This window comes from Indicator indicator, chromosome 11 (genome assembly GCF_027791375.1).
Source record: "Indicator indicator isolate 239-I01 chromosome 11, UM_Iind_1.1, whole genome shotgun sequence".
Lineage (NCBI taxonomy): Eukaryota > Metazoa > Chordata > Aves > Piciformes > Indicatoridae > Indicator > Indicator indicator.
Genome location: NC_072020.1, coordinates 21,566,301 through 21,580,767, shown reverse-complemented (window position 1 = coordinate 21,580,767; position 14,467 = coordinate 21,566,301). Strand labels below are relative to the sequence as shown.

Below are 14,467 nucleotides of genomic sequence, written 5' to 3'. Positions count from 1 at the left end.
ATAAGTGTATGGGTTAATCTATTGTAACTGTACATCTTTGCAGATTTCTAATGATGGATTCATTTATAGCAACTCTAAAACAATGATATTATATGATGGAGCCTGTCAGATATGTGAACCACAAGAATCTGGGTTATGTACATTAAAGGTATGCATTTTGTTCCTTTCTATGTTTATTATGAAAATACACATCTTTCCAGGAAGAAAACAATACAGAAAAATCAGCAGAATGTTGCTATTCTTGCTTCCACCAGGGATTTTCCATGCATAAAAAAAAAAAGAAACTGGGATGTTACAACTTTACATTAAAAAATCAAACCTAAAGCACTTCACATGATTACCAAATAAAATAAAACATGCTGTCAGCTCTTTAGGGTTCAAAACAACTGCAGTTGTTTAGTGGAAGTGCAGAATAGAGCAGATTTTATTTGACACTTTACTAATTCATCTAGATTTACTGTTTGCTAACCAAAGAATCACATTATCCTTTCTCTAAAAGGAGAAGACATGCAACATAGATGGACTCTGTTATGGTGAAGGTGACACAAACCCAACCAGCCCTTGCTTACTCTGCAGACCTGATTTGTCAAAACTGACTTGGTCAGTTGTTGAAAGTAAGTTTTGGTTTTGTTTTTTAATACTTTTATAATATAAAAATAATTTATATAAACAGGATTTTTTTTTTAATCATAGAAGGGTTGGAAGAGACCTTAGAGATCATCAACTCCAACCTCCGTGTCTTGGGCAGAGACACCTCTCAACTAGAATCAGCTGCTCAAGGCCTCATAAAGAGGAATTGAAAAATCTTTCTTATGTCACAACTTCAAAACCCATGCTCTCCCCAGGGCTTCTGCTTCTCTGTTTCATAGGACTTGTTCTGGTGTTGGGGTTTTGTTTGCTTGTTTTCACCTGATATCTCTAGAAGTCTCTAGTTATTTCTGCCAAATAGATTAGAGCTCAACAGTGCTGGTGTCTAAATAGACTAAGACTTACTGATGAGGAAGTCATTGTGTGTGTGGTTGAAACCTTTCTGAGGAGCAATGAGTGAATAACTTGTTCCATCACCTCGTGCTCAGTTTTTGCCAGGATAGTCACTGCAGCCCATTCCCAAGGATTTGCTTAGCAGTGTCTGTTCATTTGGTAAAGGAAGTCCAAATCACTTCTGAATTTTAGGCTTCCTGTACTTTCCTCTGTAAACTGTCTCTGCATAGTTAAAATGCAGTGGTTAAGTTCAGTAAATTCAGAGTTCTTTCTATGTACAGATGCACTGCATCTTTACCAGCTCTTGCAGAGAATAGGTGATTTCTTGGTTATGTTGATACAGTTATAATGAAAATATCCAATGTTTTTCCTGTGCCATTGAAATGTAAGAGAATTAATCACATGTGACTTCCTTAATAGAAAGATATGCTCCTTCTGACTTTTATAAATAGATTGCAACTTTAAAGAAGAAAATATCTCCTTTGTTGCAGACAACCAGCCTCCAGTGCTTGAAACTTTTCAGGGTATGCTACAGACTTTTTATGGAGAAGATTTTGTATATCAGTTTTTGGCTTCAGATCCAGAGGGCTCTGCTATTCATTTCACATTGGATTCTGGTCCAGAAGGTGCCAGTCTTTCCCCATCAGGTCTCCTTTTGTGGAAAGTTGTGTCAATGAACCTCCATAAATTAACATTTTCTTTGACAGATGACTGCAATGCAAAGACTAAGGTAGAAATAGAGGTAATTAATATTACAGTGAAATGACACCTACTAGTAAGATGTTTAAGATATCTAATTACAAAACTCATTGCTAGCTCATTAACAAAAGAAAACTCTCTTATTGGGCATGTCTTGTAGGTCAGTGTAAAATCATGTGATTGCCTAAATAGTGGCTCATGTGTGACAAACATAAATTTCCCACCTGGAAGTGGAAGATACCTTTGTGTGTGTCTGGCTGGATTTGAAGGTGATCTCTGTCAAGTGAATATTGATGACTGCAAACTTAACCAATGTGGTATTGGCAGATGTGTGGATGGAATAAACAGCTATTCCTGTGAATGTCCACCTGAACTTCAAGGTAGATTGCTATGTTACTTACCTTATCACATTTAGTGATAAATAGGAGTTTCTATTTTTATGTCTACAGCTTTTTTATTTTTTTTAAATTTTTGACTGTAAATAGCTTACTGTTAGAGTATGAAGAAATGTTATGGTCTTGTGGTAAGGCTGTATGATGTACTTCAAGATTTTTCTTGCATGAATATTATTTATTTAGTTATATTATTTATAGTTATTATGATAGCATCTGTTATTTTAATCTGCAGAGATAAACTCAGCAATGTGGTTAAACATAGGAAGGATGAGTCTGGTTACAGTGTGGTTCTTCCCATACCTGTAGATAGACACATAGTCCCTACAGCCCATTTGCTCCATGTTCCATAATAAGCAAGATGCTTGTCATAGAATAGTTTGGGTTGGAAGGGACCCCCAGAGGCCATCTAGTCCAACCCCTGTGCAGAGACCAGGGACATCCTCAACTAGATCAGGTTGCTCAGAGCCTTGTAGAGCCTGACCTCGAATATCTCCAAGGATGGGTTTAAACTACCTCCCTCACGGTAAAGAACCTGTTCCTAACATCCAATCTAAATCTGCTCTTCTTTAATTTCAAACCTTTGCCCCTCATCCCATCCTTACAGGCCTTTGTAAACAGTCACTCTTCAGCCTTCTTGTAGGCCCCCTTCAGGAACTGGAAGGCTGCTATTAGGTCTCTTTCCCTAGGTTGAAAAACTGTGAATAGCAAACCTACTCAGCTGTACTTCTTAGGTGTACTGAAATCTTTGTCACACTTGCTAGATGCCCTTTTTGTATTTAGACAGCTGCATACATTGTATCTTTTCTAGACACGCTGTCAAAGGCTAGAGATACAAGATTGCTGAAATAAGTAAAAATCTGTTATTTCAATGCAGGTAAAAATTGTCAAGAGGATGTAGATGAATGTGTATCCAGTCCGTGTTTCCCTGGAGTGTTTTGCTTCAATACTTTTGGTTCTTACTATTGTGGTCCATGCCCAAATAATCTGCAAGGAGATGGGAAGTCATGTTATGGTAAAATCATTTGTTTTTCAGAAGAATGCTATTATTTTTACTGTCATTTAGGTAAAATATCTTTGGTTGTGCTTCATGTTTCTAAGAGTCTTAGAACTGTTTTCAGTAGTTAGCAAAACAGGACTGTGTCTCTTGACTGTTGACAGCTGGGACAGGATCTCAGATGATGACAACATCAGACTGCACTCAGTCATGTAGCTGTAAAACACTTTTTCAGATAGTTATGAAATACACCAATTCTTTGATATCAGAATAGAATACAATTAAATGTACTTTATTTTTCTACATTATTTTCATAGTATGAAAAATTGGTGACAAAATATTTTTATATTAGTTTGTTTAACATAGATTGATTTGCTCAAATCAAGGCACTTGCCAAACAAGGTGCTTGAACATTTCTTTACAATGCAATTACTGATTAAATTGTATTTTTAAAATGCTGTATTGAAAACTTATAAGAAACAGTTTTTACTCTTACCTGTTTTTTAATTTTGAGTTATTTTTATATACTAAATCTTTAACTCTGTAATTTGCTTGCAGTTACAGCAAAACGACTAATGTGCCTTCACATCTTTTTGGTTTTAGAAAGCTCTGAAGACACTAATGCTGAAAAAAAGGATTCCACAGGAGAAATTGGAGGGAATAAAGGTGATATTTTTTGGTGAAGAAAATGTAATTTCTGATTCACATGATGATAAGAATATAGCTGGCAAATAAAGGTTCTAGTTAGTTTAACGTCACACACTTTAAATTTTCAGTTTGACTCAACCTAATTCATTACTGGGGCTGAATTCTGATCTGAAAAATGAGACTGAAATGTCAATATCCACAAATCCCTTAGGTCAGTTGAGTCATTTTGCTGACAGTGTGATGTATGACATTCTTATTGTTGCCTTTGTTTTTGTGACTAACCACAGACATTAAATAGGTGACATGGGGATAGGGACATCTGTTACATGAGATAACCAAAAGTTTATGGCATTATGTTGAATGCCATTCTCATACTTTAATTCAAAGGAAAGGTGAAGGATATGGTAACTGAATATCTTAATTTCAAAACTCTAAATGCTGTGCTGGCATTTCCAGCTCTGTGCCTGCTGGGGCTTTCTTTGCAGGAAATTCTAGTGTGTCTTTTCCTTTTATCTCTGAATGGTTAGAGGAAATCTCTCTCACTCTGCTGCCAGTTCTGGATAATTCTTCATGGTTTGTAAAATAGTGTGCTTTTCAGCGGTGGGAGATGGTACTCTGGAATATGATTCAGTGAAGTTTAACCTTTCGTAGACCATTTTCTAGTACCCTTCTAAATGGGGAAAGAAACAAAGCTTAAGTTAAATTGGATAATCTCCTCCAGTTTCATTCCTTCTCTGCTTTATAATGCTAAAAGCCCATATATGACATGCTGCCATTCTGGGATTACAGTGCCATACTCCTTTCCACAACCTGCCAGACCACCTGCTTTTCCTGGGCAGAGTATGAAAAATGTATCATCCACTTTGCACTCCTTTCAGAGAGGATGCTGAGTCAGTTTCTGTTTGCAATATAAACACATGAAACCGCACTAAGAAAACCCCTGCAGAAACTTCAAGAAAGTTGATTTTAGAGGGTGAAATATGCTACAAGGTAGTGGATTATTCACCTAAATACTCTCCATGGTAGATTAATAAGCATAACCATGTGCATACTTGTGATTGAATGTCTGCTTCTGGACCCTGGGCTGATTACTGGTGAACCATAAGCAGTATCTTTAAGCTCTCTTTTTGTTGCCTAGTTGGAAGCAGCATATGGAGTCTGTAATTTGCTCTGACAGTAAAGCTGTTTATTTACCTAGTGTGGGCGTATCTCCACTCTCTGTCTCATATGTATATATGGTGCTTTCTCCTTACCTTCCAGCCAAGAAAATGGCACAGAGAAGGCAGGAAAGGACATAGTCAGGATGCTATAATCTTCTCCAGTTCAGCCAGTTAGGATTTAGGTTCTACTGTGTACATATATTCAGTTGTAGCACATGGAGAAACTTCCTGAAGCACAGAATGTACATTTTTCTGTTCACAGAACATTCCCTCAGAAGGCAAAAAAAGACCTCATAATATTCCTGTACCTCCCCCTTCCCCCTGCTTTCTTTCTAATGTGCTGTAGGTTTTCTACAGTCATCATTTGAGAAGGTTTTAAGCATCTCAAGCCATAGTGCCAGTTCTACAGATGTCCCTGAGAGGTCTGTGTCTACAGAAATGATCCGTAGCAGCATTCCACCAGCCTCCACAGTAAAAATAGTCACTGCTTGGAAGCCACTTAATTCTCAGAGAGGTGCTTCTGTGCAGCCTGCTCTTACTGGCAGCATCGCTCATGAGCTCCACACCATCAGTGGTCACCTTGCTAACATGGAAGAGAGTTCTTCAGTACCTGCTGTGATGACTGCATCTTCAAGGAGCTATGCTGTATCACCTGAGAAGAAAGCAAGGGCACAAACTGGGGCCTACAGCTATGTTGATACCAGCAGAAAGGCTTCTAACAGAGGAACAAATACAAGCAAAGTGGTTTCTTTGCCAAGCAAAGTGTTCAAAGGTGGAAATGCTCACAGAGTTCAGCACCTCTTAGCCAAGCACAAAGCAAGTCCTTTACCTTTTCGTCTTGTTGAAGTCACTGTCCCACCGAAAATGCTTCCTGAAGAACTGAGTGAAATAGTGACTCCTCAACCAGTAACCTGTTCTGATTTACCTTGTTTTCCTGGCGTCCCTTGTGAGCCCAGTCAGGATGGAAGGGTCAAGTGTGGTCGTTGTCCGTATGGCTATTACGGAGATGGCTTCACTTGCAAAGGTATCACAAATAACTGCACTAAATGCTTGGCAGAAAAGATTCTTGTGACATCTTTATAACTTTAAAGTGCACTGCTACTGTGTGATCAGTGAAATGCACAGGGTATTGAATTTTCTCATTTTCATTATTAATATTGGCATAGCCCACATGCTTTTAGTTGTATGGAGGCACTTAGAAATATTTTTTTCTGATGTCTCTCAGGCTCCTCACTTATGGGCAGGGACCTAATGGGTTCTATGTGAATTGTTCATTCTGTTGGGTGAGGCATAGTTGTGCTGAAAGGCACTTGCATTTTCTTTATTCCTTTGTTTTCTCCATTGTCTTTCAGCAAGATGCAGGCAAACATGTGGCAAAAATATGGAGTGTGTGGCACCCAATATTTGCAAATGCAAGCCTGGTTATGCTGGTTCTAACTGCCAGGCTGGTGAGTATGGCATTTTGATGTAGCCTGTGATAACCCTCAGCAACAAATTCATGCTTGGAAGATCACTGTTGATTTTTTGCACAGCTCTATGCGGACCTGAATGCAAAAACCATGGGAAGTGCGTTAAGCCCAATGTCTGTGAATGTCTGCCAGGATACAGTGGCCCTGCTTGTGAAGAAGGTAAACAGAATATTTTTTCACTTTCGAGTCTATAAATACCCAAAGGTTCCTGTAAATAACTTCCTGTACCTAGGGAGGAATAACCTCATGTATCAGTATGATGGGTGCTGACCTGCTGAAAAGCAGCTCTGTGGAAAAAGACCTGGGAGTCCTGGTGAACAACAGGATGACCATGAGCCAGCAGTGTGCCTTGTGGCCAAGACCAGTGGTGTCCTGGGGTGCATGAAGAAGAGTGTGGCCAGCATGTCGAGAAAGGCTCTCCTCCCCCTCTATTCTGCCATGGTGAAACCTCATCTGGAGTATTGTGTCCTGTTCTGGGCTCCCCAATTCAAGGGCAGGGAACTGCTTGAGAGGGTACAGCAAAGGGCTGGAACATCTGTCTTACAAAGAAAGGCTGACAAACTCAGAGCTTTTTAGCCTGAAGAGAAGACTGAGAGGGGATCTTATCGATGCTTATAAATACTTAAAGGGTGGTGTCAGGAGGATGGGGCCAGTCTTTTTTCAGTAATGCCCAGCAACAGGACGAGAGGTAATGGGCACAAACTTTATCATAGGAAGTTGCATCTAAACATGAGGAGGCACTTCTTCACATTCGGAGTGGTGGAGCACTGAAACAGGTTGCCCAGAAAGGTTGTGGAGTCTCCATTTCTGAAGTCATCGAAAACCCAGCTGGATACGTTCCTGTGTAGCCTACTCTAGGTGAACCTGCTCTGGCAGTGGGGTTGAACTACATGATCTCCAGAAGTCCCTTCCCACCCTTACAATTCTGTGATACTGTGACTGATCGTTGTGACAGCAGAGGTGTGTTCATTTTCCTTTAACAGAACTCCAAGTAACATGTTGGTATACACCCAACTTTTTTAAAATACAGAATCACAGAATGGCCTAGGTTGGAAGGGACCTTAGAGATCATCTACTCCAACCTCCCCACCATGGGCAGGGATGCCTCTGAACTAGATGCAGCTGCTCAAGGTCTCATCCTACCTGGCCTTGAACACTCCCAGAGAGGAGCATCCTCAGCCTCCCTGGGCAGCCTGTTCCAGAGTCCCACTGCTCTCGTACTGCAGAACTTCTTCCTAAGATCCAGTTTAAACTTACTCTCCCTCAGCTTAAAACCATTCCCTCTTGTGGTAGTCCCTCTCTAGCCTCCCTATAGGATCCCTTCAGGTATTGGAAGGCAGCTATGAGGTCCCCCCAGAGTCTTCTCTAGGCTGAACAACCCCCCAGCTCCCTCAGACAATCCTATGGCAGAGCAACTCCAGCCCTTGGATCATCTTTGTGGCCCTCCTCTGGATTCACTACAACAGCTCCACAGCTCCCAACAGCTCTGTGCCCTTCTTGTGATGGGGATACCAGAACTAGATGCAGTATTCTAGGTGGGATCTCACAACAGCAGAGTAAAGGGCAGAATCCCCTCCATTGCCCTGCTGACCACATTCCTCTTGATGCAGCCTAGGATACGATTTGCTCTCTGGGCTGCATGAGTGCCCTGCCAGCTCATGTTGAGCAACTCATCCATCAAGACACCCAAGTCTGTTTCTTCAGAGCTGCTCTCAACCCACTCTGCACCCAGCCTGTATATGCTCTGTGAGTGTTGTTTGTAACTGGATATTCCTAAATTCAGCTTTTACAGTGAATGTAGATGCCTCTTAGCTAAACAATCCCAAAGAATGGGATGTGCTGTTTGGAAGCTCTATCAGATTACTTCAAGGTGACCTCCACTGCTGTGTACTCCCTTAGAATAAGTTCTTGTTACTTATTCTTGTCAGAATGCATTGCATACATCTCCTTATTTTATTTCCAGTTCTTTGCTGACTGTCAGTTATTAACATTCCCCTTTTTCTAAAGCATAACCAATCCATGCATTTTTCTAGAGGTAATTTCTTGAACAACATAATTCTGTATCTGCAGTACATTGTCAACCACCCTGTCAAAATGGAGGCACATGCTTGGCCAGAAATCTCTGCACCTGCCCATATGGTTTTGTGGGACCAAGATGTGACACAAGTAAGCAAAAAAAGCACAATGGAAGGATACAGAATAGTTCTGCTGTTCTTTAGGAGTGAGAAAGCAAATTATGGTTTCAATTTTCAGTGTAGTCTGTCTAGTGCTAGTAACTGACATCATAATAGCTGTGCCTCTTTGAAGGCTCCCACACTTGGGCGTTTCAAACATCAGTTGGGTAGTATTTGCACATAACACTGAGAACATAACATACTGTAGAAATTGCAAATAGCTTATGATTCTTGATGTGAAAACATTGAGCACTTTGCAAGTGTGATTCTGCCTTCAGGAGAAGCAGATATTTAATATGTCCTTACACCTTTTTAACTTCTGTCATCTTATTTTGGTTAGATGCTGGAGTACAGTTAGAAGTTGGCATCAGTGAGTGGTGGGTTAGAACTGGGGTACAGGAAAACTTAATTCAGGTCCACATCATGGGGTCTTTTTTTCCTTTTTTTTTTTTTAACCTGGCATAAAAATGGGAAAATTTGCTGTGATCATAGCTGCAAAATTGAAATTAATCTTTTCTATATTATCTTTTACATACCAAATTCTACATGTTGCACTTTGGCAACTCCAAATTTAGGGCACCCCTGCCCTTTGTTAAGCAATACCAAAGAGGATAAGGTGTTGTCCTGAAGAAGTGATTTATGTTTCCATAGTGATGATATTTTACTGTCTTTGCTTGTTAGTCTCATGTCACTCTATGCATGCAACTGTACTTGCTGAAGTGATGGACTGAAGTTCAGTGACTTGAGGGAACTTTCACTTGGAGTCCATCAAACCCATCATGTAATGTGGTCCATTTGTCTCTTAGTATTGAATTCCCTGTTTTGTTTAGAGCTTATTTGAAATTTACTATATTTTTACCACTGAATATATCCAGACCACAGATAAATACATTTTATTTACCTTTATAGTCTGATGTTAGTGTTTTATGGCTTGGAAACTGGATTAACCCTCTGCAACTAGTGGAATAGTATGTTATTTCCAGTGTTAATATTTGGGAAAGATCTGAAAAATAAATCAAGCATAATCTGTAGCATATCTCTTTCTCTCTCTGCCCCTCCCCACCTCCCCCTCCCTTTTCCCCTTTATTTTTGCCTGACTTCTTGGATGGTAGTGATTTGCAACAGACACTGTGAAAATGGTGGTGAATGTCTTACTCCAGACACCTGCCAGTGTAAACCCGGATGGTATGGACCTACCTGCAGTACAGGTAACACTCCTATGACTCCCATGTTCCTGGGAGGACATCCGTAGGGCCTCCCATAGTTTGAGATTGGGCATCATGAAACTCAGACAGCAGTGATGGGCAGCTACTTAGAGCCCCCACATCCCCTCTTCTCTCTGCATGTTAGTTCTGCAGCACCCCTAGAAAGTCTAATGCTGATCTGAAAATCTTTGTTAAAGATTTGATTTGATGTGAATGGTGTTACCTGCAGTTGTCTTAGTTATTTAATTCCTGTCCTTGCAACAGAAAGACATATTTTATAGCCTTTATTTGGATGTCATGCTTCCTGCTCTTCCTGACCCTGTTTCTGCAGCAAAGTGTGATCCTGTTTGTCTCAATGGTGGTTCCTGTACTAAGCCAGATGTTTGCCTCTGTCTGCATGGATTCTTCGGTGCCCAGTGTCAGAATGGTAATTTTTTTTCCTTTTCTCCCCTCTTAGCTGCCACTAAAGGGAAATCTGTGACAAAACATTGTCTTCATAAGACACGAAGTTTACACTCAAGTGAACTTACCTGAGAAGTGGTGCAAAACAGAGATTACATTATTTTGTAGATTTTATGGCTGATTCAGTGAATGTCCAAGGAGAAAGGAGACTCAAAAGTCCCTTGTCTGCCACTCAACTTTTGAGCAGTGTTCAACCATTTCCACTCTCTATGTAGTCTGGTTATTTGTGTACACATAAAGTTACCAGCCTTGACCCTTTTTTATCTGATTTTGTCTTTACTACTGACATAGGCAATGTGACACAGGCCTGATAGTGCTGAATGTCTGTATCAACTGTAAGAATTTTCATGTTGCACCCTTGTTTCCTAGAAGTCTGTCACTGCCAAACAAAAAGCAAACTACAGCCTTTTCCTCCTGTTTGTGTCTTCTAGCTGTCTGCAGCCCGCCGTGTAAGAATGGTGGCCACTGCGTAAGAAATAATGTCTGCACTTGTCCTGATGGGTACACGGGCAGAAGATGTGAAAAAAGTAAGAGTGTTTAAAATCCTGCCAGGATCTGAAAGCAACCAATAAATTGTTCTACAATCTGGTAAATATATTTGTGGTTTTGATCTTTAAGGTGTCTGTGAGCCAAGGTGCATGAATGGAGGAAGGTGTGTAGGGCCAAACGTTTGCTCTTGTCCTTCGGGATGGAGAGGAAAAAGATGTAACACACGTAAGTAGCTTGTAGTTAACAGGAGAACCATACCTTCAAAGTGGGATGTTACTAAAGGACAGCTCTGTCTACACAAGTAAATACGAACTTAGTGCCAAAGAACTCAAGAATATACATCACACATTGCAAAAATAATGGTCTGTAACTCGGCAGCAAAAATTAGGAGGGGGAAGTAATACCATGCATTTCTTTCACTAAGTCATGCACCAAAGTATCTTTAAAATTCTTATACAGCAAATAATATTTGTTTCTTTCTCCATTCTTGTCTAAATAAAAAACCTCTGTACTTCTGCAGAGAGCTGAGTCAGGAGGTGAAAGGATTTCAATTTGTGCTGTAGGACATAAAAGCAGATATAATAGAAAAAGAAGTACAGTAAGAGATTGGAGAACTGTGGAAATGTAGTAGGAAATGATGGGAATAGAAGATGGAATGGACACAAGCTGTTTAGGAATGGTAGAAATAAGCCTGTGATGGTAGCACAGCTGTGGGTCACGTATCTTAACAAAGGTATTGAAGGTGCATAAATAAAATGTGACGGCGTGGATAAAAGCAGGGTCTGCATGAAAATCAGTGTGGGGATGGGTGGTAGAAATCCAATAAAGAGTTAAGTATCTGTGACACCACCCACCCGAGGCTCAGGGAATGATATAGCCAAGGAGCTCTCTAATAGCATGGAGGGAAAACAAATTTTCCTCTATTGCTTTTTGCAATTATTGGAAAGTTTTACCAAAAAAATATATTGCCTGTGTTGAAAGGAGTGAGATATTCTTGGACACGGTGGAAGAGAGATGTGTTTATCAGATAAGCAGTTAACCAATCAGAAATAACAATGATTGAAATTATGGCTTTAGTAAGCAGGGGCAAATGTACAGGAAAATGGGTCATAGAAAATAACTTTGGATCCAAATGTTCATGAGGTCTCTCACTAAGGTATGGGGTTTAGACAGGAAAATTTGGAAAAAGCAAAACTATTTAGTGGTGCTGACTTGATTCAGTATTTCAGGATTTTGTAGCAATCTGTGATGCATCAGAACACCTCAAAGCTTTCTGTGGCTGTCAGGCTCTTTGTTTCTAGTTGCCTCTCTTCTTGAACATCCATTGATCTTAGGTAGCTTTCCAGTGAAGATGATGTGACACTTGTGTATGGAAAGCACTCAGCCTCCTGTAGGCTTTCTGAAATGTAAATAACAGCTAAAAGGAATCACTTGGGATATAACCAAACTTTGTGATGATGTTTGTGCAGCAATCTGTCTTCAGGAATGTAAGAATGGTGGGGAGTGTATTGGACCCAGTACGTGTCATTGTCCTCCACAGTGGGAAGGAATCCAGTGTCAAACAGGTAAGAATGATGTGACCTGTAAACCTCTTGCTTCAGCACATTAAGAATGTTTCAGCAATGCACAGTGCCTGGAATTCCTATACCTTGGTTGTATTTTAACTCAAACTGTGTCAAAGGCAGGATAATGTGTAGAGATTCCTCTGCCCATCTGAAATCCTCTGGAATATGATGGAGGCCTGGGAGCGTGGTCATTGGTATGCAGTGGCTTACTCTAACACTGGGCATTGCTGAGAAGCCACTGTCATAGATTGGAACAGTGGGATTTGCTAAAAAACACCCTGCTCATGGCCCTATCAGTTTCATTCATACCCTCAGCATGTTTCTCTGTTAACTCTACATCTTTGCATGAGTTGGCCACATGGCTGTGAAGCCTCCTTACGCTGAGAGCTGTTCCCCTGTGACAGTACCTGCCAAGTTGTCAGTTCCTACAAGCAGGCAGAAAAGTAAATAGAGATGACAGTCACTTTTCCTTCACCAAGCTGTTTTCATGAATAAAGCCACATATCTCCCTCTTGTTTTAGCTGTGTGCCACCAGAAGTGCCTGTTTGGAGGCAAGTGTGTAATGCCCAATGTCTGCTCATGTCGTCCTGGCTATACTGGAGTCCTCTGTGGGAGGAAAATTCAGGTACATGCAGAGTCAAGACATCATTGTCTAGTGCACCCTGGTCCAACGAAGCACCATGAAATATACCAAAATTGTTTGCCTAATCTCTTCTTTCAGCCTCCAGTGAGGGAAAACTGGTAACATTCCTAAGAGCTATTCCAGTAATTCCTAGGCTCTAATACTTGCAGAGTTGGTACCAACACCCAGAGTAAATTTCCTTTCTGGCTGATTATCTCATCACTCCCTGCACAGCTGCAGCAGGATTTGATAACTGAATCATAGAATGGCTTGGGTTGGAAGAGACCCCTAAAGGTCATCTAGTCCAATCCATATTGTAACAACCACCATTCTTTTTTCCAGCAGCTGGTCCTGTTTTGGGGAAGATTTTCCCACTGCTGACTTTTTTAGATTGCACCAAGTCAAGCCCTGATCTCTGTCAGCTAAATAACTACAACATCACTGACTTCATTCCTGTTTTACACAAACATTCCTTACCCCACATGTGACTTTGGGAACACCTTCGCTTTTTTGCACTGTAGTGAATGATGACCATGTTTTGTCACATAATCTTCTGTTGGATTCCTTTGCTTGGAGGCTGACAGTCATTCACTGATGTAATTTAAACATTCCATTACAACTTTGATGTCTGAAGTAGAAAAGATTCTATTTTTCTTCCGTCTGGTACTAAACCATGTCCCTCAGCACCACATCTCTGTATCTTTTTCCTTTCAGTGAAGAAGTTCCTTCTAATATCCAAACTAAACCTAATATTCAGCATCACCTGTGATGTTTCTTCTCTTCACTTAGACACTTCTCTGGTGCCAGCAGAATTTCAGCCCTGTGTTTCTGCATGTCAGGAAAGCAGAGATTCATTAAAGTTGTTTCTTAAACTAGCACAAAACCAGTCTGCACCATTAAAGTATCTTTTAACATTCATTTCTTTTTCTCTTCAAGGTACAAAGGCATCGTGGTTGAAGAGAAGATGTGTATCAATTAAATTGCCATGCTGCAAGGATGTGTGAGACTTAAAAATAGCAAGAGGGTTGAAGGCAATCATGGAGTTTATTTAAATGAAAGGAATCTCCAGGAGCATTATTTTTAAAGCTTTGTATTGCAGTCACGAGTTTTGGTGTGCTTCAAAATGACAGTTTTGTAGTCAAAACATATGTATATTTCTTTAATTTTTTTTGCTACCTCATGCACAAACCCGACCCCTCTGATTCTTCACTGGGCTCACAAATTAGATGAAGGATGCAAACCCAAAATGCTGCAGTTTGTTGCTGTAGTCATCTAGACTACCAGGCTTCCATTGTGGGAATAAGATTGTGATAGCTGCTGAATGTCTCTAGGAAGGAAGGCAGCACTTCCATCACCTGTGAATGGTACTTTCTGATTTTAAGCATTGTTTACATAGATATTAATTGGCTGTGTACAGAACAAAAGCAGAACTGTTTTTTTTTCTTCTTTCCTTTGTATTTCTATCAGCTTGTTATAATGACAGGCTAGTAGTGAGGAAGGAGGGGCAACCTAAACCAAGGCATGGCTACTCAAAATGGAGGCAGGGCTGCAGGTCTTATTCACAAACAGATGCAGAATAATTGTGGTTTATCTATGGCAAGCCT

The 14,467-nt window shown here is 40.4% G+C and overlaps 1 protein-coding gene across 1 annotated transcript in view; it reads left to right on the top strand.

Moving 5' to 3' along the window:
* The window catches only part of VWDE (von Willebrand factor D and EGF domains), a 31,896-nt gene extending 18,076 nt beyond the window's left edge, over nt 1-13,820 (top strand). The window contains exons 13-29 of the mRNA XM_054384820.1: nt 44-148; nt 500-614; nt 1,473-1,723; nt 1,841-2,060; nt 2,950-3,087; nt 3,673-3,735; nt 5,224-5,901; nt 6,230-6,325; nt 6,410-6,505; nt 8,417-8,512; nt 9,633-9,728; nt 10,057-10,152; nt 10,619-10,714; nt 10,806-10,901; nt 12,146-12,241; nt 12,763-12,866; nt 13,800-13,820. Of these exons, the coding sequence (XP_054240795.1) occupies nt 44-148; nt 500-614; nt 1,473-1,723; nt 1,841-2,060; nt 2,950-3,087; nt 3,673-3,735; nt 5,224-5,901; nt 6,230-6,325; nt 6,410-6,505; nt 8,417-8,512; nt 9,633-9,728; nt 10,057-10,152; nt 10,619-10,714; nt 10,806-10,901; nt 12,146-12,241; nt 12,763-12,866; nt 13,800-13,820 (2,463 nt within the window). The remainder of the gene's footprint in view (nt 1-43; nt 149-499; nt 615-1,472; nt 1,724-1,840; nt 2,061-2,949; nt 3,088-3,672; nt 3,736-5,223; nt 5,902-6,229; nt 6,326-6,409; nt 6,506-8,416; nt 8,513-9,632; nt 9,729-10,056; nt 10,153-10,618; nt 10,715-10,805; nt 10,902-12,145; nt 12,242-12,762; nt 12,867-13,799) is intronic.
* The last annotated feature ends 647 nt before the right edge of the window (nt 13,821-14,467 follow it).